At 39.6% G+C, this 26,606-nt stretch overlaps 1 protein-coding gene and 1 long non-coding RNA gene across 3 annotated transcripts in view; one reads left to right on the top strand and one right to left on the bottom strand.

Moving 5' to 3' along the window:
- Positions 1 to 26,606, bottom strand: part of LOC138757693 (ethanolamine-phosphate phospho-lyase-like) — a 50,657-nt gene that overhangs the window by 15,841 nt on the left and 8,210 nt on the right. For both annotated transcript variants that reach the window (XM_069925407.1, XM_069925408.1), the window contains 6 exons: positions 22,096 to 22,255; positions 21,177 to 21,251; positions 17,787 to 17,877; positions 16,948 to 17,064; positions 7,888 to 7,970; positions 6,909 to 7,134 (listed from right to left, as the gene is read on the bottom strand). In XM_069925407.1, the coding sequence (XP_069781508.1) occupies positions 6,909 to 7,134; positions 7,888 to 7,970; positions 16,948 to 17,064; positions 17,787 to 17,877; positions 21,177 to 21,251; positions 22,096 to 22,255 (752 nt within the window). The remainder of the gene's footprint in view (positions 1 to 6,908; positions 7,135 to 7,887; positions 7,971 to 16,947; positions 17,065 to 17,786; positions 17,878 to 21,176; positions 21,252 to 22,095; positions 22,256 to 26,606) is intronic.
- Positions 1 to 26,606, top strand: part of LOC138757696 (uncharacterized) — a 35,079-nt gene that overhangs the window by 4,144 nt on the left and 4,329 nt on the right. The gene's annotated exons all lie outside the window — the stretch shown is intronic.

Here is a 26,606-nt window from a genome sequence, read left to right as displayed (position 1 = left end):
TCATGTGGTTTTGTAAGCAGAGAGAGTCAAACAGGCTTTTTCTCAGAGAGAGAGAGAGAGACAGACAGACAGACAGACAGAGAGAAACAGAGAGAGAGAGAGACAGAGACAGAGATCAGTTCTGCAGTTTGACAGAACAGCTGTCAAACAGCTGGAACTGGAACACGAGAAGCTGGAAAGCTTGTGGAAAACCTCATTTGGAAGGCAGGTTGTGAGTGCTTAGTTCAGCCTGGACCCTTAAGGTCCACACAAGAGGAGAGGACTGGATGCCTAATGTTTCACTTGGAATAAGTGAAACAAAAAGGAACTCTGTGGTGACCTGAAAGAAAACCCTGATGGGGCAAGTTTCTTCGGCAAGACCCTGAAGTGGTGGTTACAAGGAATCAGCTGTGGGTGTCCAGCAAACAATAAATCTCTCTCTGAAAACTGAAAAGAATCTTCCTGAGTGGTAACCATTTACCTTTCAAGCACCAAAGCCTGGTGAACTTCATAAATGTTAAATTTTGTGTTCAGTATAAGAATTACCTGCAACCAGTAAACTTGTAGGAATGAGAAGTGAATCAAAGAACTTTTCTAAACTTACACACACATTACATACACGTCCGCTTAGAATTAGAAGGGGGTTAAGTTAGGTTAGTTAAGTTAATAGTAATAAGGTAAAGTTTGATCCTGTTTCCATGTTTAAAGATAATTGAAAGCAACTTTTGTATAAGTAACCATTTGTCTTTGTGAATATCTATTGCTGCTGGTATTTGAGGACCTCTGGGCTCGTAACACCTATGCCTTTTAATTTTGCTTTTACTGACAGGAACAATCAAACTCTGTACTCTCAAAAGTTCACCTTTTATGGTCTTGCAATTACCTCACACATCCTTGCCCGAAAACAACTTATTCCAATCCAGGAATTCTAGATCCTTTCTTATTTCATCAAAATTGGCTTTTCTCCAATTGAGAATCTCAACCCAAGGCCCAGATCCATCCTTCTCCATAATTAACTTGAAACTAATGGCATTATTTTTTTTTTGTTAATGGAGAAGGGTTCAGAGAGCTCACTGCTGTATCTGACCCGACCTTGTTGGTTTTCGTGCAGTTGGATAATCATGTTGAGGAACTTTGGGGGACATCCGATGCGCTCTAGTATTTGCCAAAGCCCTTTCCTGCTCACGGTGTCGAAGGCTTTGGTGAGGTCAACAAAGGTGATGTAGAGTCCTTTGTTTTGTTCTCTGCATTTTTCTTGGAGCTGTCTGAGGGCAAAGACCATGTCAGTAGTTCCTCTGTTTGCGCGAAAGCCGCACTGTGATTCTGGGAGAATATTCTCGGCGACACTAGGTATTATTCTATTTAGTAGAATCCTAGCGAAGATTTTGCCTGCAATGGAGAGCAACGTGATTCCCCTGTAGTTTGAGCAGTCTGATTTCTCGCCTTTGTTTTTGTACAGGGTGATGATGGTGGCATCACGAAGATCCTGAGACAGTTTACCTTGGTCCCAACAAAGCTTAAAAAACTCATGAAGTTTGGCATGCAGAGTTTTGCTGCCAGCCTTCCAGACTTCTGGGGGGATTCCATCCATACCTGCTGCTTTGCCACTTTTCAGTTGTTCGATTGCCTTATATGTCTCATCCAGGGTGGGAACCTCATCCAGCTCTAGCCTTAGGGGCTGTTGAGGGAGCTGGAGCAGGGCGGAATCTTGGACTGAGCGGTTGGCACTGAAAAGAGATTGGAAGTGTTCTGACCATCGGTTGAGGATGGAGATCTTGTCGCTGAGGAGGACTTTGCCGTCTGAGCTGCGCAGCGGGCTTTGGACGTGAAGCAAGGCTGTGTTCTGGCACCAACCCTCTTTTCAATCTTCTTCAGCATGATGCTGAACCAAGCCATGAAAGACCCCAACAATGAAGACGCTGTTTACATCCGGTACCGCACGGATGGCAGTCTCTTCAATCTGAGGCGCCTGCAAGCTCACACCAAGACACAAGAGAAACTTGTCCGTGAACTACTCTTTGCAGACGATGCCGCTTTAGTTGCCCATTCAGAGCCAGCTCTTCAGCGCTTGACGTCCTGCTTTGCAGAAACTGCCAAAATGTTTGGCCTGGAAGTCAGCCTGAAGAAAACTGAGGTCCTCCATCAGCCAGCTCCCCACCATGATTACCAGCCCCCCCACATCTCCATCGGGCACACAAAACTCAAAACGGTCAACCAGTTTACCTATCTCGGCTGCACCATTTCATCAGATGCAAGGATCGACAATGAGATAGACAACAGACTCGCCAAGGCAAATAGCGCCTTTGGAAGACTACACAAAAGAGTCTGGAAAAACAACCAACTGAAAAACCTCACAAAGATAAGCGTATACAGAGCCATTGTCATACCCACACTCCTGTTCGGCTCCGAATCATGGGTCCTCTACCAGCACCACCTATGGCTCCTAGAACGCTTCCACCAGCATTGTCTCCGCTCCATCCTCAACATCCATTGGAGCGCTTACATCCCTAACGTCGAAGTACTCGAGATGGCAGAGGTCGACAGCATCGAGTCCACGCTGCTGAAGATCCAGCTGCGCTGGATGGGTCACGTCTCCAGAATGGAGGACCATCGCCTTCCCAAGATCGTGTTATATGGCGAGCTCTCCACTGGCCACCTTGACAGAGGTGCACCAAAGAAAAGGTACAAGGACTGCCTAAAGAAATCTCTTGGTGCCTGCCACATTGACCACCGCCAGTGGGCTGATAACGCCTCAAACCGTGCATCTTGGCGCCTCACAGTTTGGCGGGCAGCAACCTCCTTTGAAGAAGACCGCAGAGCCCACCTCACTGACAAAAGGCAAAGGAGGAAAAACCCAACACCCAACCCCAACCAACCAATTTTCCCCTGCAACCGCTGCAACCGTGTCTGCCTGTCCCGCATCGGACTTGTCAGCCACAAACGAGCCTGCAGCTGACATGGACTTTTTACCCCCTCCATAAATCTTCGTCCGCGAAGCCAAGCCAATGAATGGCATTATTATCAATGGACCCAAAATGTTCCATGAAAGGAGATCCAGAATTGCATACTCTCTAGTTGGCACCTCTATATATTTATATAGAAAACTTGTCTGAACACATTTGACAAACTGTAAGCCATCCAGCCCTTTTACAGTATGAAAGTCCCAGTCAATAGGTGGAAAATTAAAATCTCCTACTATCACAACCTTATATTTCCTGCAGTGGTCTGCTATCTCTCTACAGATTTGCTCCTCCAATTCCCATTAACTATGGGACAGTCTATAATACAACACCACTTGAGTGTGGTCATACCTCTCCCTTTCCTCAGCTCCACATATAGAGCCTCAAAAGACGTACCCTCTGGTCTGTCCTGCCTGAGCACGGCTGTGATATTTTCCCTGAAGAACAATACCACTTCTCTCCCCGTTTCATCCCCCCCCCCCCCCACCCTGCTCTATCACATCTGAAATAACGGAAGCCCAGAACATTGAACTGCCAGTCCTGCCCCTCCTCCAACCAAGCTTCACTAAATGCCACAATGTCATAATTCCATGTGTCAATCTATGCTCTATGGTCATCTGCATTTCCTACAATACTTCTTGCATTGAAATAGATGCACCCGAGACAATTTCCACCACATACAACCTGTTGACTTATAATGATGCAATTTTCACATCATTATTTACCACTTCCACTCCTCTATCTGTTCTGGCACTCTGGTTCCCCTTCCCCTGCAAATCTAGTTTAAACCCACTGGAGCAGCACTAGCAAACCTTCCCACATGTTAAGCTGCATTATTCTACTATTTCCTAGCAATGTGGCACAGATAGCAATCCGGAGATCACAGCCCAAGAGGTCCTGTCCTTCAACTTTATGCTAACTCCCTGAACTCTCTTTGAAGTACCTCATCACCCTTCCCACCCATGTCATTGGTCCCTACATGCACCATGACATCTAAGTACTCATCCTTCCTGTGAACTCGATCTGAAACATTTCAGACCCTGGCACCAGGATGCCACATACCATCTGGGATACTTGATCTCTTCCACAGAATCTCTGCTCCCCTAATGAAGGAATCCCCTATCACTAAAGTTTGCCTCTTCTTCTCCCTTCCCTTCTTAGCCACAGGACCAGATTCCGTGCTAGAGACCTGATCCTTGTGGCTTATCCCTGGTAGGTCGACACCCCTAAAAGTATCCAAAGTTGTATACTGTCCTTGTTATTGAGGCAAATGGCCACAGGGGGTCCTGGACTGCCTGCTTGTTCCCTTTCCCTCTCCTGACTGTCAACCAGCTACCATTCTTCTGCCATCCCAATTGCTCTAAATTTGGCATGTCTTCTTTTCAGCTACAGTGTCCTCCATAATGTTTGGAACAAAGAACACTTTTTTCCTTTATTTGTCCTTGTGCTCCACAGTGTTAAATTTGTAATCAAACAATTCACATGTGATTAATGAACACATTCAAGATTTTATTTAAGGTTATTTGTATAAGGGTTGGCACCAGAACGTGGCACCAGAATGAGTATTAGAGGAGGGCATTAAGGTAACCGGGGCACAGTCGGACAGTTGTAAACTTGCTTAGTGGGGTGTGGGGGGGGGGGGGGGAATGCTGGTGCAGCTTACCTGCCTGAATGGGGCACAGTCTGGCAGTCATAGACTTGGTCAGCGGTGGGGGTGCTGGTGGTGGCCCATCTGCCGAGCGGATGTAAACCTCCTCTGACGTAGCAGCCAAAATCGCTGCTTTTATTGTATGAGAGTCACTAGCATGTGTCAAGCTGAATGCTAATGACGCTTGACGCATGGTAGTGACTTGGGCGGGGGCAGGTTTGATGTAGTGTGTGTGGTGTGTGGGGGCACAGGTGAGGACCATGAAGCGCAAGGGATCATGGGCATAACACCTCGCAAGGGGGAAGGCCATGCCATGAATGCCCCCTCTTGGCACCAGCCATGTTTAAATACATCTTGATTTGACCGTGTAGAAATGACACCACTTTTTATACATAGTCCCCTCATTTCAGGGCAGCGTAATGTTTGGGACATTTGGCTTTACAGGTGTTTGTGATTACTCGGGTATGTTTAATTGCTTCATTGGTGCAGGTTTAAGAGAGCTGGGCTTGCTTCTAAGTTTTTAAATTGCCTTTGGAATATTTAGTTGCTATTTTGCAACAAGGACGAGTTGTGTCAAAGAAAGTCGATGAAGCCATTATGAGGCTGAAAATCAAAAATAATACAGTAAGAGACATTGCCTCAACCCTAGAATTACCAAAATGAACTGTTTGGAATATTATTAAGAAGAAAGAGTGCACTGGTGAGCTTGGTATTCCAAGGAAAACGTCCACTGCTGAAGATAGAATTCTCATAATAATGAAAAAAAATCCCCAAACGAGTCCAACAGATTAGAAAGACTCTTCAGAAGGCAGGTATGGATGTGTCAATAACTACTGTCCACTGATGACTTCATGAACAGAAATGCAGAGGCTGCACTGCAAGAAGCAAATCATGGCAAAGGTGGTATGCTTTGGATTTTGAGCAGATCCTTCATGCCCTCCACACTTTGCTCTTGCCATTATTCTGATATAGGTTAATCTTGGTCTCATCTGTCCATCAAACTGTAATCAGTCTATCTTTTCTATGGTTAACTAGAGGTTTGAGTTGTTGCCTCTGTATTTCTTTACATTAAGTCTTCCTCATTACAGTCCAGGGCCCCAAACAGACCTTTCAAGTGAAGCAACACTTGTGTATCCGCAGGATTGATTTACTACATTCGATGACCCTCTACATCTGAGAGACTGGACACAGACTGGGAGATCACTTTGCTGAGCACCTTTGCTCTGTCTGCACCAATGACAGAGACCTCCAAGTAGCCCACAATTTCAGTTCTGTGTCACACTCCCACACTCATGTCTTGTCCATGGCCTTGTGTACTATTCTGACAAGACCACCCAAAAATTGCAGGAACAACACCTAATTTTCCGTCTGGCCACTCTCCAGCCAGATGGCATTAATGATTTTTCCAGTTTCTGCTTGCCTGCTCTCCTCTCCCCCCCTTCCAGCTCTTCTTTCCCCTTTCCTCTCTATTCACCCAGCCATTCTTCCTCCCCTTACTTGCTGCTGTCACCTCCCTCCCTTCTCCACCTATTACCTCCTGCCTTTGCGACCACACCGCCCCCTTAACTCTTTTATTTGGACACCTGCCGATATTTTCCAATACCTTGATAAGGGCTTAAGCCCAAAATGTTGGTTATGTATCTTTATCTTTGCTATATAAAGGACACTGCTTGATCTGCTGAGTTTCTCAAGCATTGTGTTTTTAATTCAACCAACAGTGTCTGCAGACTTGTTGAATTAAGATGGTTGACCACAGGGAGGTCCTTGCTGTTGCAGCAGACAGAGTGAAGATGGTCAATGAAATGATCATCCAATCTACGTCCAGTCTCCCCGATGTAAAGGACGCTGCATCAGGAGCACTGAATGCAGTAAATGACCCCTATAGATTCACAGATGAAGTGTTGCTTCACTTGGAAGGACAAATTGGGGCCACAATTTGTGGTGAGGTACAGAGGCTTTTCCTCTGGTGTCAGGAGTGGGTACCAAGAGTCAATTGGTGGCAAGGGCTGATTGGATGAGGGAGACTCAGAGGGAGTGATCCCTTTGAAAAATGAGGAGGGGATGGGAAGATGTGACTGGTGATGTGATCACGTGGAATACGGTGGAACTTGTGGAGGGTTATGTCACTGCTGAATTTTTGGTTTCCAAGATCCCTGATTTCTCCTTCTCTCATCAAAGGATGAAAACATATTTGAGATCAATGGTGACATACAAAACAGCAATCTTGTGCTGCCCTGTCCAATCCTCGAGGATATTTATGGTCAGCATAACACTTGATGTGCTACACTATTTGTATTCAACTAGAACTTTCAAACACTCACTGTGTTAAAATATTCAATTCCAGTTGCTTCAAATGCTTCTGCGATTTCCTTGGTTGTTACCACGCAGGACATGGGATGTCCATTTCCAATGGGTTTGCCCATGGTCATAATGTCTGGAACAAAGTCCTCTCCCTGCAACTGGAAGGCCCAGAAATGCTTCCCAACTCGTCCAAAGCCAACCTGGACTTCATCAGCTATGAACACTGCCCCAACATTATGCACGTATCTGAAAACAGAAGCAACCATGCAGAATGACAAGTAATAAGCAGCAAAAAGATCCTTCCATAACCAGTCCACACACTGGAAAGTATTTCTGCAGATCAACAACATGCTGCTAATTTCAAATGATCATTCGGTAATGTTTGGACTACAAACTGTGACTGACATTTTAACCATTGAGGATCACAGTACAGGATTTAGAACTGGTATCTAAGAATGCCAATGCAAAGTTAAAATGTGGGAGATTTTCACTTTGGTTCTGCAACATCAATGGGCATGCTGTGGAACTTATCACTGAAATAACTCTCAACCAGTTATTCATACATTTCTACATATTAGAAGAATCAATGGATATGAAAATCAGGCAGCAAGGTAAATAGATCATCGTGATTCTGATGAATTGATGGAGCAGGCGTGAATGGTCACAAGGCCATAACATGCTACTAATTTTTTTTTAAAGAGTACTACCCTTGACACCATTACTTCCTCAGACAATTTTAAAATGGCATCAGAAGGCATTGGTTACCGGCGCACTCTTGCTTCTTAAAAGGCAAAAGCTGTGAGGTTACATTCCCTGCAAAATACCTTAAGCATAATCACATTATGACACTCTAACACATGCATTAGTGCTTGGGGAAGTGCTTTTTAATCATCCCATCCACACTTATTTTAAGACAAAGAGAGGATTTTAACTACAAAGTAAATTGAAATTTTTAAAGAGCCTTCTATCCTTAAAGAGAATCACAAACTATGTACCTACTGTGCCACTTTTTGGAAGTAGCCAGGTGGTGGGATTATCTGACCTCCGCAACTCTGCATGGATTCAGCAATAAATGCAGCCATCTATACAAAAGAAGATGATATGAAAACCACACGTCTCCAGCTTTCACTGTACAAAAAGGAACCAGTTGGCCCAGCCATTCAGTTTTAAGCCATGGGACAGAATGGTTAATCGCTCCACAATCTCTATAAAAGAAGCAAGGTATTCTGATGGCTCTGTGAATCTTCAGCAAACTCTGGTCACCAGGATTTTCCACTGTTTCTTCAAAGTTGTAGGACCATTTGAAAAGAAAATTTCGTAAACAGATTTTCAGTCCCAAGGGTTGAAATCCCGGATTCCTGCTACATTCAAGGCATCGGTTAACAGCTCCAAGCAAAATTTCTTTGTGTGCTGGTTCAACAAGGTTTTTAATTGGCTTTGTTTGTTGTAATGGAATTTCAACCCTGGACTGGTTAGGCTAAGGAAAGGCTGTCAGCAATTGGGTAAATATTTAATAATTGACAAAAAATGTTATATGAAACCTGTTTCATTCGAAGCTCCTTGGCAGAATCCATTCTGGTACATTGTACCTGCTCACATTCCAACATTAGATGGATTCCCAACTCATCTGTCTGTATTTAGAAAGTTATCAAATACCAGGCAAAAGGTTAAGAGGCCTCCCTGGATATCAGAGTTCCACAGCAGATGGTCCTCCTGGAAATAAACCACGTCTCTGGCCTTGATCAGGTAGTTAGAGAGTAACAGAGCAAGCTGGTGCTTCAAGTGCACACCAGAGATGCTACTGACACATGTGGCATTAGTCGTTACCCTCTCTGTGGCTGGCCAACATCCTGGTTACCTGTGAAAATATCCAACAAAATGGGAAGAAAAAAAGAAAAAAAACTATCCATTAGTAAAGAAAGACAATAGTCATGATCTACTTAACCTTAGGATGGACAGCTGGGACAAGTGATTTGGTGAAAGGGGAGATACCCGATAAAATTTTGTAAATATTATGCTGGAAGAATCAAAATACTTGTGTTGGAGTGTGTTCAACTGGCAAAATGTAAACTGCCACAAATCACTTGCCTCATATTTAAGTACAATCAATACCTCAAGATATCAAATTAAAATTTCCTCAGAGTTCCTCCGATTCTCCAGTTGTAACTTTGCTGGAATATGTGACTGATATTCAAGGAGCAGGCTCTGAGGTAATTTCAAAACACTAACTCATTAACAACAGAGAAAATCAAAAGCTGCAGATGCTGGAATCTTGAACAGACAAAGAATGGCTGGAGGAACTCAACAGATCAGTCAGCATCCGTGGGTAGAAATGGCGAGACAGCATTGCAGGTCTAAACTTTTCAAGCAGAAGTTGATGAAAGCGTCAGAGAATAATGTGTCAGATGTGGAGGTAGGTGGGGGTGGAAATTCAGGACTAGAGGAACTCTGTCCTTGTTCTGTGTTGGGGGGAAGGTGGTGAGAAAGAGGAAAATACTTGTGGACATCTGAAATGCCCACTTTCTTTATCGCAAGAAGAAGTCTTCCTCTCCAGGACATATGAAAAGTTTCTTTAATAAAGATAGTTTGTCCTATTTGTCATTGATAAAGCATGCACCTGTATATCCACCATTTCTCATAGTTCTGTTCTTACATCATGCCCCCCAGGCAGAACAAGGACAGAGTCCCCCAGGTACTCACTCTTATACCCCACTAGCCTCCACATGATCCTCTGACACTTCCACAAACTTCAGCACGATCAATCTACCAGCAACATCTTCCCTTCTCCACTTTTCACTTGGGATTGGCTCTTCAAGATTCTCTAGTCCACTCTTCCCTCCCTTCCACCCACTAATGTGCTTCCCACTGTAACCGTGGAAAGTACAAAACTTGTCCTTACATCTCCTTCCTCACCACCATCCAGGGCCACAAACAGACTATGGAGCATTGAGACCAGTTTTAGTCACCAACTACAGGAAGGCTATCAGTAAGATTGAAAGAATGCAGAGAAGATTTACTAGGATGTTGCTGGGTCTTCAGGTGTTGAGTTACAGGGAAAGTTCTATACCTTGGAACATAGAAGAATGAGGAGCGATTTCATAAAGGTTTACAAAATTATGAGAGGTATAGACAGAGTTAATGTGAGTAGCCATTTTCCACTTAGATTAGGAGAGATGAAAACAGGAGCACTTGGCTTTAAGGAGAAAGGTGAAAGGTTTAGGGGGAACATTATGGTGAACTTCTTCACTCAGAGAGTTGTGGAAGTGTGGAACGAGCTGCCATATAACGTGGTAAATATGAGCTCACTTACGTTTAAGAATTCATTAGATAGATACATGGATAGGAGAGGTCTGGAGGGTTATGGAATGGGTGCAGGTCAATGGGATTAGCAGAATGATGTTTTGGCACAGACTAGAAGGGCTGAATGGCCTGTTTTCCACGTGAAAGGTTCTATGGTTCTCTATTCCTCCTGGACACCCTTAAACCCAATGACATGAACGCTGACTTTTCTAATTTTAGGTGACCCCCACCCCCATCTGATTCCACTGTTCCCATCTTGTATGTACCCACACATATTCTTTTTCTTCCTCTCTCTAATTTTTCTTTCCCTTCCCTTAGTTATGGTTTCTCCTTCTGTTTCTCCACCTCCCATACCTTCTGTTCTTTATCATCTCTGGATTGGATGCCCCCCTTTCCCCTCCAGATTCTTTTCCCCTTTCTTCATCCAATTTTACCTATTTTATCTTCATCCTGACAAAGGGTTCAGATCTGAACTGACCATATCTTCCCAGGGATGCTGTCTGACCTGCTTAGTTCCTTCAGCATTTCTTGGTCAAATCATTTAGCACACCAGTAACATGCAGTGACAGGATTAGGACCATTTATTATTTACACTTCAAAGCCTATGAATGAAGCGGAGCTTTTGAACACCTCTGTCCTGGTTTCCCCGCTGCTTCTGCAGTACGAGGAAGAAATCAGTTTGAGTTTCATGATGTATCAGATGGCAATGTCATATTTAGTATGAAGCCTATGGGAATGAAATTCCAGTCTTTGCCATTTCTCTGAGGGCACATTGGAAACATTTACAAAAGCATGTATCCTCTCCACTTGGTTTTCCATCATTCCCCAATTTGCAGTGGGAATAAAACAAATTTTATTTCTGGCCCTCAATGAAAAACATGTATCCTGACAAAGAGCTTGACAAAGAGTAAAGATCACTTGATTGCTAAGCTCATAAAAAGAGCTTCCATTATGACATTTGTTTTAATCTTTTTTTTTAACATCCAGTGAAGTTGGTTCTGTCCAAGTGGTCTTACCAATCAACACTGAATGAAGAACTATTTTGTACTGGACTAAGATTTTCATTTCACTCTCATCCCAAATCTCTTAACTAAAAATTACTTAGATTACGTAAAGGCAGCAAGTTGCATCTTTTCTGAAGCATTTTTACACTTTACTATGCCTCCCCCCCCAAAAAAATGAAGTGACTTTTAATCAAAATACTTGACATTGCTCAACTGAATTTTTCACTTTCTCAGACCCATTTCAAGTTATAGCATCTTTGGTAGTTGATCAGATCATAGAAAATAATGCAAGCATGGGATAAATCTTTTTGCAAAGAAATAAAGGTCCATACATCCTATTTCAAAAACATCAAAACCAGATCTGGTAGTTAAAAAAAATTGAGACAGATTTTTAAGACTTCTGTTACGCAGGCAATTTTGAATTCATTCGAGGAGTCTCCTGCGGGCACAGCATGGGTTAGATTGCTGAAGGCACCGGTCCAATCTTTAAATTTTTTTTTCCCATTTTTAAATAATCTTTATACTTCTAACTTTTGAGCAAAAGTGGACCTTTTTGTTTTATGGTTTTATGACCTCTGAGGATGACGACGAGAAGTGGAGAACCTTTTGTGGAAGGTAAAAATGGGAAAAAAAGATGTGTTTGAAGCTGTTATCAGGGCTGTCTAGGCTGGAAATGAAGATGGAACATGTACCAAAATCAAGTCAGAAGTTGGAAGGAATTGTATCAAGTATGAGAGATTCACTTAGAGAAGTTGATAAACAGCTCACTGATCTTAGGGGAACTGTGAACGCTTTGATGGAAGATTAATCAATCTGGAAAGAGGAATTGGAGTTTTACGCTTACAGGTGCGATGGAAAAATATAAAGAAAAGTCTATTGACTTGGAAAGCAGAAGTTGAAGACAGAATTTTGTATTTTTGAATTGTCTGAAGATATAGAAACATTTGATGCAAGCAAATTCTTTAGTAACATGTTGGCTGAGATGTTCCAGAGCGTTTTGAATAACCCCCCACTTCTGGATCGAGCACATTGAGCTTCAGAAAGGAAATCTCTGCTAAATGCAGAGATGTTATGTCTGAGCTTTAAGGTAAGCAATATCACTCCTCCCTTCAGTATCCTTTCCAAAGGATAATCTCCTAAATGGCTTGTTTCTTCTGATGATGCATGGAAATTTCTGCAAGATATTTCAACTACTTCGCAATCAACACAAACACTTTAACCTGGCTGTGTGGTTGATACAGCTGAAGAAATCTTATGCTAAAATCTGCAATGTAGTTTGATTGAACAATGGTTTGAACTGATTGAATATGTGTGATTCTTCTTTTCCTCCTTTTGGTTTTTTTTTAATATAGACTTATTTAACAGGTTTAGCTTTGTTTCAAACTTTGCTATGTTTTCTTTTTTTTTGTATAGTTTAATTTAAATTTTTTTATTGAACCTGATTTAAATGTAGTAAACTTTGTTTGAGTATTTTTTTATTTATGATATTTGTCAATTTGTTGGATTATGGTTTCTTTTACTCAAGTTTATTCGATGAATTCAAAATGGAAGCTGTGTTTCATCATCTTGTTTTTTTTTAAGATAGTCCATCCTGTCTTTTTCTTATTTTTAAATTTCATTAGTTTGTTTTATCTTACTGTTGAGGGAACAAACATTACTTTTAATCTTGGACTCCTGCCAGATGGAGACATGGGTTCTGGGTTAATACCTGTAGCATATTGTCCTTCTCCAGGACAGATTTTTATCAGGGCTTGGGCGAAGGGGGGATGGGCTATTTAGAGATTTTGTTTCACTGGGCAGCCTATTGATACAATTCCTTTCATGTTGCTATTTGCATTGTTTCAATATTCTGGTCTTAGCCACACTTTGCTGTCTCCTTTCGAATGTAGTCCACACATGTGCATCAAATATGTTTTTTTAAATAGTTATTAAAATAATTTTAAAAGATTTAAAATTTAAAATTAAAGTTAAAAATTTGGTTTCTTTTAATATTAATGACAGGAATAACCCAGTTAAATGTAAAAATGTTTTTAAATGTTTAAAATGTTCCATGCTGATGTTATTCTTGTGCAGGAGACACATTTGTAAAGAGGACGAGCATCATTTTAAAAAAATTTGGAAGGTTTTGCAATTTCACTCTTCAACTCAGTCTAAAATTAGAGGTGTATTGATTTTTATTGGCTTTAATGTTCCCTTTGTACATTTTAATGTGACCACAGATCCTACTAGTAGATTTTTAATAGTTATTGGTGCACTGTGTAATCAGAAAATTGCCCTAATTAATATGTACACTTTGAATGTTGATGATCCAGAATTTTTTAGGTGGGTGTTTGCTTTCCTGTTGAGTTTACTACTTATGGGTGGAGACCTAGATAGCTGCCTTAACTCATTAATTAACAGATCCTCTTCAAATCCAATGCTGGCTAATAAATCTGCTACCTTTATCAATTCTTTTTTGTTAGATTATGGACTTGTTGATATATGGCACCCTAATGATAGCATTTTCTTTTTTTCACATTTATCATCAATATTCTAGGACTGATTATTTCTTTGTTAATAATCGATTAGTTCCCTTGGTAACAGATTGTGCCTGATGCAATTGCTGTATATTCAAGGATATTTAATGCAGATCTTTATAAGGAAAGGGTAGAATTCAAAGGCAACCTGATTACTTTAAACATACCCTATTGAAAGCCAACTTCTTAAACTTAAAAGTCAGTTTTATGTACATGGGGATAAATCAGGTAAATTGTTAGTTGGTCAATTAAAATCAGATGTGGCTAATAGATTACTAAAATTCGTAAAAAAGACAGTAGCACTGTGTTTGATCATGTTGAAATTAATAAGACATTTAAAGAATTCTATTCTGATTTATATAAATCAGAATTTCCTGACAATTCTGTATCTATGGATAGATTCCTGCCATGGTTGAATATCGCTAAAAATTTTTTTAATAATCAATTTTTATTGGAAGCTCCATTTTCAGAGATAGAAATTTTTAAAACAACTTCCTCCCTTCAGTCTGGAAAAGCACCAGGTCCGAATGGTTATACCATTGATTTTTAAAAAAAATGTCTTGCTAATACACTTACCCTCCCCCTAACGTTGTAAGTAATTTAGTGATTCTAATGTTTTTAGAACCTTGCCACGGATATTTTATAAAGTGAAAATTTCCTTAATTCCTAAAAAGGATAAAGACCCTCCTGATTGTGCTTCCTATTGACCAATATCGTTATTGAATGTGGATTCTAAAATTCTTTACAAGATATTAGCTAATAGATTTGAAAATGTTCTTCCTCAGATTATCTTTATAGACTAAACAGGGTTTATAAAGAATTGATATTCACATTTTAATATCCAGAGATTAATTAATATAATTTATCCCCATCACTTAAAACTCCAGAATATGTAGTGTTGTTATATGCTGAAAAGGCTTTTGATAGCATGGAATGGAAATATCTGTTTGAAGTTTTAATTTAATTTCAGCCCTCGTTTTATCTCTTGGATTAATTTGATTTAATCAAACTCCAGCCGCTGCTGTAATCAAAAATCTTCACTTTTTAGATTATTTTGAGAAACTAGACAGAGTTGTCCTCTTAGCCCTTTATTATTTAATTTAGCTTTGGAATCCTTTAATTTAGCTTTGGAATCCCTAGCAATAGCACTTTGGGATTTCTGTGACATTCGGGGAATTAATAGCAGAGATGGAATTCATAAAGCTTCTTTATATGAAGATGATCTTTTAGAATATATTTCAGATCCTGAGAAATCTATTCCTCCAATGTTATCTTTGCTTTCCCAAAATGGTGGTTTCTCTAGATATAAATTGAATCTTTTAGGAGTGAATTATTCCCAATAAATATGCATGCACCATTTTATAATCATACACCTTTTACAGTAGTTAAAGATAATTTTACCTATCTTGGTGTTAAAACTACCAAAACATTTAAAGATCTAGATAAATTTAACTTTCTTCCTTTGATAGATTATGTGAAACAATCTCTTTCTAAATGGTCTCCATTGGTTTATCTTTAATAGTTTGTATTAATGCTATTAAGATGATAATCTTACCTACATTTTTGCATTTATTTTAAGCAGTCCCAGTTTTTATTCTAAAATCTTTTTTTGATAATATTGACACTGAAATACCTTCTTATATTTGGAATAAAAAGAATGCCAAATTGATTAAATTCCATCTGCAGAAATTGAAGAAAGATGGTGGTATGGCTTTACCTAATCATTGACTCTATTATTGAGCAGTTAACATCTGCTGTATTATTTTCAGAATCTACTATTCTGATAAATTTGAATGGGCTTATTGGGTAGATTTGGAATTGAATTCCGTGTAGAGGTATTCAGTAGCCTCTATATTGGGAACAGCTCTTTCTTTTACGCTTTCCAGATTTGTTTCAATTTCAAAAGTTCTTTGACTTGAAATTTTTTATTTTATCTAGTACCATTTCTCTTAATTATTTTCTTCAATTGTCTATAATTGATCAAGTCTCTTTTTGAAGAGTTAAAGGAATATTTTTTTCAGATTTGTTTATAGAAGTCATTTGAACAATTATCCAATAAATATAATATACCTAAGTCACATTTTTAATATACTTCCAAATTAGAAATTTTCTGAATACTTTACTGCCTAACTTTTCAACATTGTAGCAACCGGATTTGATTGATACTTTTTTTTCATTTGAAGCCTTCTCATAAGTGTTTAATAGGTAACATTTATAATAAGTTATTAAGATTGCAATCAAATTCTAATGACAAAATTAAAAGGGCCTGGGAAGAGGAACTTCAGTTACATTTTCTAGAGGAATCATGGGAGAAGATTTTTGGATCGGTTAATAGCTCTTCAACATGTGCTCGTCATTCTTTGATTCAGTTTAAAGTGACTCATATGTCAAAAGATAAATTGACCCATATTTTTTATAACATTAGTGCTATTTGTGATAGATGATGGCTTCTCTAACTCATATGTCTTGGTCATTTCCTATGTTGGAGAGGTATTGGATAGATATTTTTAAGACTTGGTCAGCTATACTGGATATTAGTTTGCAACATAACCCATTAACTGCTATTTTTGGAATTATAGATCCAGAAGTGGATTGTAACCTTTTCTATATTGTTAGCTAAAAGAGCTACCTTATTTAAATGGAAAGATTCTAATCCACCTACTTGGACTTAATGGTTCTCTCAAATTATGTCATAGAGAAAGTTAGGATTTGTACATTTGATACTTCTGTTAAATTTGAAGAGACTTTTATAAATTATTTCCACATGACTTAGTATAATTATTTTCCTGTCTGGACTACATTTAATTTTATTAATTTTCTCTTTGTTGGTGATTAATTTTTATTAATAAATTCTCAGGATAGGCTGCCTAGCATTTTTTTTTCTTAGATTCGGAGGTGTTTTACGTAATAACATTTTTCTTTTTTCGAAGATTTCATTTTGAGGAGATCTGAACGTATTCCTTAATTGTGGTGTAATGCAATATGCTATATCATATGATGTCAGATAGCGATTTTTTTTTCCTTTTTGATTATGTATCAATAATAGTAAGCCATTTTTGGCCTACTCCTGTTCCTACTTCCTATGTTCCTATGTATCCTATTCTCCTCATGTATTGTTTACCTATAATATGATTAATAAAAAGATTTAAAAAGAAAGTATTTTGAATTCAGTCCTAGAAAAATAGATAGACTGTTAATCCCACAATGGTAGAAATAATGTTTTTCAACTGGTTACAAACCTTGCGACCTTTCTTTTTGGCTTCTTGAATCAGCACTTTTACTTCATCTGCATAAGCTGAGGCAGGATCAGGATGGTCCTCCTTGTACTTTCCTCTGTAGATATCTGGAGATGGTGCCTAAATAAGGACAAACGCAAATCCTCTTTACCAACCCAAAAGCGGCAGAGTCTCAAAGAGTTTCAACAGTTCATGTGTCTTGGCTGTCCAAGCTGCATGGCATTCAACCTCTTAAGGAGTAAGATTGTTATATATATTTTCAGCGGCTTACAGCAGAATAGAAATAAAGCACTTTTTCAGTAAAATATGATTCGCAAAATGAACAAATGTGTTTGCCTTGGCTTACTTTTCAATTCCTTCAATGTTTTTCAAGGTGCTGGTTAATTTACTAGCATAAAGATTAACTGCACTGAGCATGGCCCAATTACCAGCCATCTCCCCTCCCAAGATCATGTTCCATGTGTGAACTTGTGGAGTCACGAGCAAAGCCCAACTCTAGACCGAATCTGTGTTTCTTCACAATCCAGTGGGCTACAAATCAAAAAAAGTAAGTTGTCTGAGATTCTTTTTGCTCAGCATAGGTAAACTAAAGGTAAACACTAACATCACTGTAGCTGCAACTGCTACTTAGCAGATCAGCAGTAAGAGAGGAGACCCGTCTTGCATATGTCTCAGTTCTCAACTATATCTGGAAGGAGCCTGGCATGACTAAGTTTCCTAAGTTTCTGTTGTAAAAGTAGAAGTAATTAAATACTTATTCAAATGAATTACATGTTACGACTCTATTTGTTCACTGACACATTTGCAAACAGCTGGAATGTTTAACTCTTACCAATACTTACAACATGGACAAACTCCTTCTGACCTGCGTGAAGTTTATGGAATTTGTAGGGACTGATGTCAATCAAAGATGTCACATGTCCATGGTAAGCACTGCATAAAAATGAAAGAAGCCCAATTTCAGACCAAGCATTTGTCATTTGAATACTCAGGTCTGCTCCTGCACCAAAGTTGTTTGTAAAGTTTACAGAAAACCAAATATTTTGATGTTCACCTTTAATGGAACTTATTTTTTTCTTAAATCTAGATGCAATTATTTACTTGAATTCAAACTCCTCGGCCTTTATTGTGGGGTTGAACTAATTCTGTAGGCCTCTGCATATTAATCCTATAAATAAACAAATATGCTGCCTAATCCGCATTGCTTTGATCACCTCTTCTTGCTCATGTTTTGAAATGTTAGCATATTCAGCTATATCTCTGACTTCAGGTGGGATATGGTTTAAAGTGAGTGTATATAACCAAACCAGCCTGAAAATGGTGTGGTGATGTGATGAACTAACACTACACCCCAGCTTTCACCCCCTTCCTTGGTCTCTCCATTCAGAGAGCTACCATCTCCCCATTTCACCTCAGCTTTTTCTCTCCTCTACCCTGCTACCTGTATACACCAATGCCCTCTTACTTATTAGCCTGGCTAATCCCCCTGCTTCTTTTTCTGTCTTCTTTGCTCCTTCCCCATCTTTTCATTTAGGCACCTGCCTGCTCTTTGCTCATATCTTGACAAAGGTCTAAGGCCCGAAACGTTGGTTAACCTTTACTTCCTGTGGTGGAACCACTGAATAGCTATTAGCACTGTCTGTATGAATGTACCATATGGGCTAGCCCACCCTTGTACCTGTGACTCCTCTCCTCAGAATTCCCACAAAAGCTGTTACACCCAAACCCCTCCCTCAGTACCTGCTTTGGAACTGGGCCAGCAACATATGAGACATGCTGATGTTTTATGGTGATTAAAGCCTATTAATCCCAACTCTCAGTCTAATGTGGTATATTGGTAGTGCAAACACTTCCTAAAGATGCTGTGTACCTTGTTGAATTTCTCCGGCACTTTTGTGTATACCGCCCCATGCAACGGATTTGTCTGTGCAATAGTAACACTCAATTAAAATGACATTGTAAATGACCATCAGTCAGCATCAAGACCCTTTTTCAGGAGTAAATCCTGTCTTAGATCATCTCTGTTCTGATTGTTTGAGAGGTGTGGTACGCTTAGCGCGACACTATTACAGCGCCAGCAACCCGGATTCAAATCCGGCGCTGTCTGTAAGAAGTTTGTACGTTCTCCCCCTTGTCTTATGGGTTTTGTCTGGGTGCTCTGGCTTCCTCCCATTTTCCAAAACGTATGGAGTTGTAGGTTAATTTGAGTGTAATTCAGTGGCACAGGTTTAAATGGCCAGAGTCGGCTTCTGCCATGTGGTAAATATTTTATTTAAAAAAATCACATTTAAAAAATAATGTCATCCAAAATGTATGGTACCATCACTGCCTTCAACTGAATTTGCACTTCTATGTTTAGGGAACTTGCAGCCGAAAACTTCAGAAATTAATGTATGCAATATGCAGAGAACTCAGTCAGGGGCACTTACAATCTGCATTTGAGTAGGAAAGGCAGAGAATTACTCCAGGGAGTTTCACAAGTGCTGTGCCAAACAATCTCCCAAAACCTCTCAATCATTTTTCTTCTGGAAAGAGAATCCAGAGCTGAACTCTGGCAGTTGTGAGCATGATTGCCAGTGGTGCAACAGGATGAGAGATGTACAAGAAGCTAACATTAACAGAGTTCAGATATGGAGGATGGGCTTTGTTAAGTGTAATATTACACAATTATATCAGTAAATTAAATGCTCCCCTTCAGAATACTTTCAGTAAGCATCCTGTCAAACACTGGCAATTTCAGATAAAATCTCAAATTATGCACCGAAAAATGAGTGACCCTGAAATGTTAACAGATTACATTTATATACTCCACCTTTACTGAAGGAGATGTCCAAAGGCATAAGAGGTGATACTAGGACCACTGACCAAATGTTTGATGGGTATTATGGGTGTAAGTGGAGGAGAGCAGTTTTGGGAGGAAACAATGATTCGAGGACTAGAAGTTTGAAGGCACATCTATCAATGATGTGGCAAAGTAAGTTGGGGATGTACATGTAAAATAAAAAAAAACCACAGCTGGAGAATCCCAGATCTTTAAGAGGGTTGTTCGGCTGGAGGACATTGTAGAGCTCAAAAGGATGAAGCCACAAAGGGAATTTGTTTAGCCAGATATAAAGGAAGGTCATTCTCTACTGGGGAATATGTTGCTGGCACTTCTTGCTGCTGCTGAAGTTCAAGTTTGTGCCAGATTGAAGATGGAGGGCCAGCCTTCCATGAGAGTCAGCATCAAAACAGGCCCTCTACCTGAGTCTTCACCAACCATCGATCGCCTACCATCAAAAATCATTTTTAATTCTCCCCACATTTCCATCAAACTCTTTCCTCCTCACCCAATTCTACCAAATAGCTGCCTACTGGAGTAATCTCAAAGTGGTAAATTAACCTATCAACCAGCATATCTTTGGGATGTGGTAAGAAATCCAAGCAGCTGATAGAAACCCATGCATTCACAGGCAGAAGCCACACCGACTATACCAGAGGTCAGGATTGAACCTTGGCCACTACAGAGCAGCAACTGCACCACTTCACTATTCCAATGGAAGTATTGCTTCTGCAAGTAATGAAAGCAAGGAACCAACATAGCTAGTCTTTCTGTTACAAAATCTCAAAATATAGCAACATTATAATCACAACAGGCTGCATTTCAATCCAGGCCCTAGAAACAGAAAGGTTTTAGACACAAGATGTAGAAGCAGAATTAGGTCATTCAACCCATCAAATCTGCTTTGCCATTCAAATCATGGATGATACATTTTTTTTCTTTCAGCCCCATTCTCCTTCCTTCTCCCCTTAACATTTGACACCCTTACTAATTAAGAACCTATTAACCTCCTTTTTAAATGGACCTACTGGCTGGTTTCCACAGTTGTCTTTGGCAAGAAATTACCCACATTCACCAACTTGTTCAAATCACTCTGTTATTACAGGTGGCAGATGCTACAGATGTGCTCGATGTGAATCCATGGGCACTTAGTGTCTCTGATGGGTCACGCCTTTGCTTCTCTTTCCCTCTTCCTGTAGGGGCACCAGGCAACACTAATGGCAACTCTTTGCCTGTCTTAGAGCATGTAGAAGGAAATTTTAGGTAATATTCCACATTCTGTACTCTTACATGACAATAAAGGAACCTTTTTAAACCATATAACAATTACAGTGAATCTAGTTTAACTCTAAGTGCCAGGATTAAAAATATTTAGTTTGAATATGTGTATTCTTTAATTCCTGCTACTTACTGGTTGAGGGTGATGATGTCATCATGGCCAGTATATTGACGAGCCAATCGAAGAGCAAGGTCATTAGCTTCAGAGCTGATTAGAGAAAAACACAAAGGGTCATGAGGGTAGATACTATAAGTGGATAAAAGCAATTTTGCAACATGACAAATAATGTGCAGCTCTATATGCTGCCATGGTCACTACAAGGACAAAGTGTGTTGGGTTTCCCAGAAATGTTCAAGTTTGATTTTATACAGGGAGACAGGAGGGAGCTCATTCTGATAAAGGGAATGTGACCTGAAAGGTTAACTCTAAATCGCTTTCCACAGATGTTCGCTGTGTTTCAGATATTCTCTGATTTTATCACAGGAGTATGTTAAATGGAAACTTCAAGGTTCATATTATTTTTGAGTAAACATTTATGAATGCAGATAAAAAAAGAGAGTGGTTTGTGAGAAAAATCTTAAAGCTGAGTGAACACAAAGTCTTTCTAGTACTCCTTTCAATGTGCACATTGAGGAGCATGGTTCGCTCGCTTCTTTCAAAGGACATTTGTCATACAACTTGCCATCATTCTATTTATTGAGTTGTTTTTCCCTTAATTTGTTGCCAGTATGGCATCACTGTTTTATTTTTAACTATAACCCCTCCAGAGTTCACTAATGCTGGTGCACATTCTTGTTGGAGAAGGCACAATAATGACAAGATATATTCCAACAACTTTAGTTCCTTTTCTTAGAAAGCCTCTGTTCTGTCATTTCCTCTTCTCATAATAATTTTTCCCCTCATCAAATAACATGCAAACAGGAGTCAATAATGTTGAATCAAGATACACCACTTAAACTAAAACAAAGAAACATATTCACATAAATCGAGCAAAGACTGAGGAAGTACTTTAAGAGATCTTATGAAGAGAGATGTACTAGATAGACATTACCCTGAATTGACAAAGTAGCAAACAGATAGTTGAGGTGGGAGGGTCTCAGTGAGCTTCTTGGCGTACTGTACCAGATTGTCATGTAGAAATCGTGAGTTAGTATTCAGCAGTTCCATCTGCCTGACAGCAGCTTGCACCACAGCTGGATGGCAATGCCCCACTAAAAAAAGGTAAAAGGTTATTCAACTACAAAAACAACAGAGTCATGCCAAAGGGTGACATTCCTATTTGGATCAGACTGTTTAATACCACCAATCATAACCAAAATTACAGGAATGAAGTGTCCAGATTAGCCAACACATCATGCAGCTGTGCTGACATTTGCCTTTTTTCTAAACTTCTCTGCATTTTTGCTACAAAAAAAAACACCCTAAATTTTTTGCATAATGAGTACTTGCTACAATGAATGGTTTTAATTTATTCATTTGGTTTTAATTTATTTAATTTGCTTAACGAAAATTTTGACCACTGAATGAAGGGTCGGGGATGTACTTGGAGAGCTTCTTTCAAACACAGATCAGTAAAAATCACCAACTTCGGGTCAATGGAAGAGTCTGAAATAAATAAGCAATTGTAAATGTGCAAAACCTCTTGAGCACCTGAACTCTTTCATCTGGAAACACTGGCTTTTCTCTGAATAGCTTGTAAGCTTCCACTTGTATGTTTCAGCTTAACAAACGAAGCCAGCTTGCTTTTGATTTGCTGCATCTTTACTGAAAAGAGATTCAAAAACTTCGAATTCCTTTCCCCATCATCCACAGCAACTGATAACCCAAGGGTTTACTGCACTTTGTGCTATATAATTTTATTTGCACAGTAAAGGGGTATTTAGGAATCTAATCCCTTTGTTCGCCAGGGAGATGTGCAACAATCTTGCACACTCTGCTTTACAAAATAGTTAAAGGAAATAGGTTACATTTTCCCTAAACCTGATAAAAACAAGTTTAATGTGTTTTAACGCAGAACAAACTGCTTTCACTCTCTGGTATCTGATGGTACATCCACAATATGTTGCAGCAAATACAGAAACACAAAACTGCATATGCTGGAATCATTCATGGATATAAATGACTACTTCCATCAGTTTCTTCAGATCCTTGTCAGTTTCCCAAAATGCAGGAGTTCTGACTTTCAGAACAGAGAAGACATAGAAAAGTACAGCAAAGGAACAGCCCTTTCAGCCTATGTATCTGTGCCAAACATGATGTCCAAAACAAACTAAGGCTCTTCTGCATGATATCCTCCATCCCTGAATATTCATGCATATCAAATAAGGTATTTTCTATGGGTCCAAGTATGGCCCTACCTCGATGCAGTAACATAGAGGCCTTGATTCAAAGGGGAGTGTCAAGACATTTATTCTGGCAATGTATTGCCTGTTCCAGTTAGAGGGACCCAAACCGGGCCTTCATCGATTGAGAGAAAGATCGGAGTCGGACTTGGGCATTGCAATTGATGAGAGATGCTGGTCTGACTTGTGCCGGGAAAGCATGATCACAGTCATCAATGCAAGGTACAGGCTGGTCCAGTATAACTTTTTGCACCAGCTGTATCTAACACCACAGAAAATAAACAAGTCAAAAACAGAACTCTCAGACCAATGCTTCAGATGTGGCGTTGCAACTGGGACATTCGTGCACACAACCGGGTCATGTACCAAGGTGAGACCCTTTTGGGTAGATCTAGGCCAAGTCCTGGAGAAAATTATAGGCAAGTGATTCCCACAGGCCCGAGTTGTTCCTGCTGGGAAACATAATGGACATTAGGCTTACAATGAAGTTGTCTAAATTTCAAATCCAATTTGTGTTAATCGCATTGGCAGCGGCCAGGAAGGGCATTGTGGCAACTTGGAAGTCTGACTCTAGTCTTAGTATCGAAGGATGGAACAAGGAAATGCAGAGCTGCGTTCCCCTGGAGAAAATAACATAACCTGAGAAACAAATATGGTACCTTTCGTAAGATCTGGCAGCCATATATGCACTACATAGGTGCATGGCAATGACTGGTTTCCCGTTCCTTGCTGCAGCTTCTTTTTCCTCACACTGATCCCAATCAAGGAAAGTCAGGAATGAATATTGGCCCAGAGGTCATCCACTGAGCTGCGACAATCCCTGCCCCTTACTTATTATTTATTTTCCTGATGTTAAAGTTTTGTTGTAGTTGATTGAAACCTGAGTGAGTCGTCTTGTTTTATGTATGGGGAGGGGTGGTGGAGACATGGGCTTGTATATATAGACATAAAGAATGAATATATGTATATTTGAATGTGAACAGCCATTGTTGGCATGACACTGTGTATGGCTGTACAAGCTTGTGTGAAAATATACATAAAATATTAGAATAAAAGAATATTCATGCACATGTAGAAACCTCTTAAATGCTATTATTGTGTAGACTTCCATCATTAGTCCTGGCTGTCCACTCCAAGCACCGACTGCTCTATATTAAAAAGAGTTTCACTAGATTCTCAACTCTTACCGGGTCCTAATTTGACCAGTACACTGATAGGAGTCTTAACTAGATATTTGTAAAGAATTTGCAGATATTGAAGCAATGTTCCACCAGGTGAAGGTATCAAGTGAAGACTGTGACTTGTTACGATTCCTTTGGTGGCCTGATGGAGACTATGGTAAGAACATGGTGGAATACAGAATGACAGGGCATTTATTTGGAATGACTTCATCACCAAGTTGTGTGAATTTTGCCCTTAGGAAGTGTGCTGAGGGCAATATGGAACAATTTAGCTCTCAAGCTGTAAGCACCATCAAGAATAACTTCTATGTGGGTAACTGTCTTGTGGTGATATGTAATTACATCACTAGGTCACCAGGGGTCATCCCGGTGACCTTGTATATAAAGAAGTCCAGAGCTACAGTCTAGTCTTCCAGGTTTGTCTTGCAGAGACTCAAGACCTATTAGTGTACATATTAGTTTATTAAACCTGTCTTATACTCGCACTGCTGGTATGGTTATTGTCAGTACATGTCTCACTTCTGCAGCTACAGTTAAAGAAGCTATAGCTCTTTATCAAGAGTTAAAGGTGATGTGTTACAAAGGAGGCTTTCTACTTATCAAATGGACAAGTAATAGTTACCAGGTATTGTCTGCCATACCTGGAAAGGAGAGGATAAAGTAAATGAATAATTTGGAGTTAGATCCTGACAACCTTCCTGTCGAAAGGGTGTGAGGAGTATAATGGTGCGTTCAGAATGATGTTTAAAAGTTCAGAAATAATTTTGAAGGAATAACCTCTCACAAGGGGAATTCTTTCAGCAATCAGTTTGATACATGATCCTCTAGGAATATTGGCACAAGTTGTATTGATTGCCAAGAAGATCCTGCAAGATTTGTGTAGGAAGAAAATTGGTTGGGAGGATGAAATACCAGAATCCATTATAGAAAAATGGACATGTTGGAAGCTGGAAGACTTCAAGGTTGACAGACGCTTCAAATCTACAAATTTTGGAACTGTGACATCTGCTCAATTACATCATTTTGCAGATGCATGTGAAGACTGTTATGGAACGGTTAATTATCTGTCACTGCATGATAACAAAGATCAGGTACATTGTGGATTTGCACTAGAGTGGCTCCATTGAAATCAGTGGAATTGAATGGAATTGACAACTGTTTCTATGGTGAGCAGGATGGACCCAATGTTGAAGAAAGAGTTGTAGATGAAACTAACAGACTCCATATTTTGGACTGATAGCACTTCTGTGCTCAAATACATCAACAATAAAACCACCAAGGTTTTGAAGTTTTGTGGCTAACAAAATCACTGAAATTGATAAAAGTCTCACATCCAATTCAGTGTATTTTAACGCAGTTAACAATCCAGCCAATCTGGCTTCACGGGGTTTTAAAGTCAAGATTTTTCTGAAGAATGAAATATGGGTGTCAGGGCCTCAGTTTCTTCTACAGCCTCAGAATGAGTGGCCTCAAAATCCTGATAAATTAAAAGAAATTTTACCAGAAGACCCCAAAATCAAAAGAGAAGATCCTGTAATCATAGGTTAAACTGCAAATGCTATTGAGATAATATCTGAACCAATAGATTTAGTTATCCACTTAATCCATTACTTTTCATCCTGGAATAGTTTGAGAAGAGCAACAGCATGGATGCTCAGATTTAAAAGATGGTATCTGAATCGTAACAAATGAACAAGCGATGTTCCTGAGACACAAGAAGGAGGACATCTCACAGTTAAAAAATTAATTAATGCTGAGATGGAAATAATCTGCTTTTGCAGAAGAAATTTCAAGTCTGATAAAAGGAATGAATGTCAAAAGGACAAGCCCCATTGGTAAACTCAATCCTATTCTCGAGAATGGTGTTTTAAGAGTTGGTGGGTGCCTTGGTAGAATTGCAATGCCAGAGAGATAAAACATCCTTTCATAATGGTCAAAGATTTTTGTATTTCAGAGCTAATTCTTCAACATATTCACAAAGAGATAGGTTATGTTGGTTGTAACCATATGTTATCCTGACTACAAGAAAAATATTGGAT

This window comes from Narcine bancroftii, chromosome 3 (genome assembly GCF_036971445.1).
Source record: "Narcine bancroftii isolate sNarBan1 chromosome 3, sNarBan1.hap1, whole genome shotgun sequence".
Taxonomy (NCBI): domain Eukaryota; kingdom Metazoa; phylum Chordata; class Chondrichthyes; order Torpediniformes; family Narcinidae; genus Narcine; species Narcine bancroftii.
This window is presented reverse-complemented; position numbering and strand designations above follow the sequence as displayed.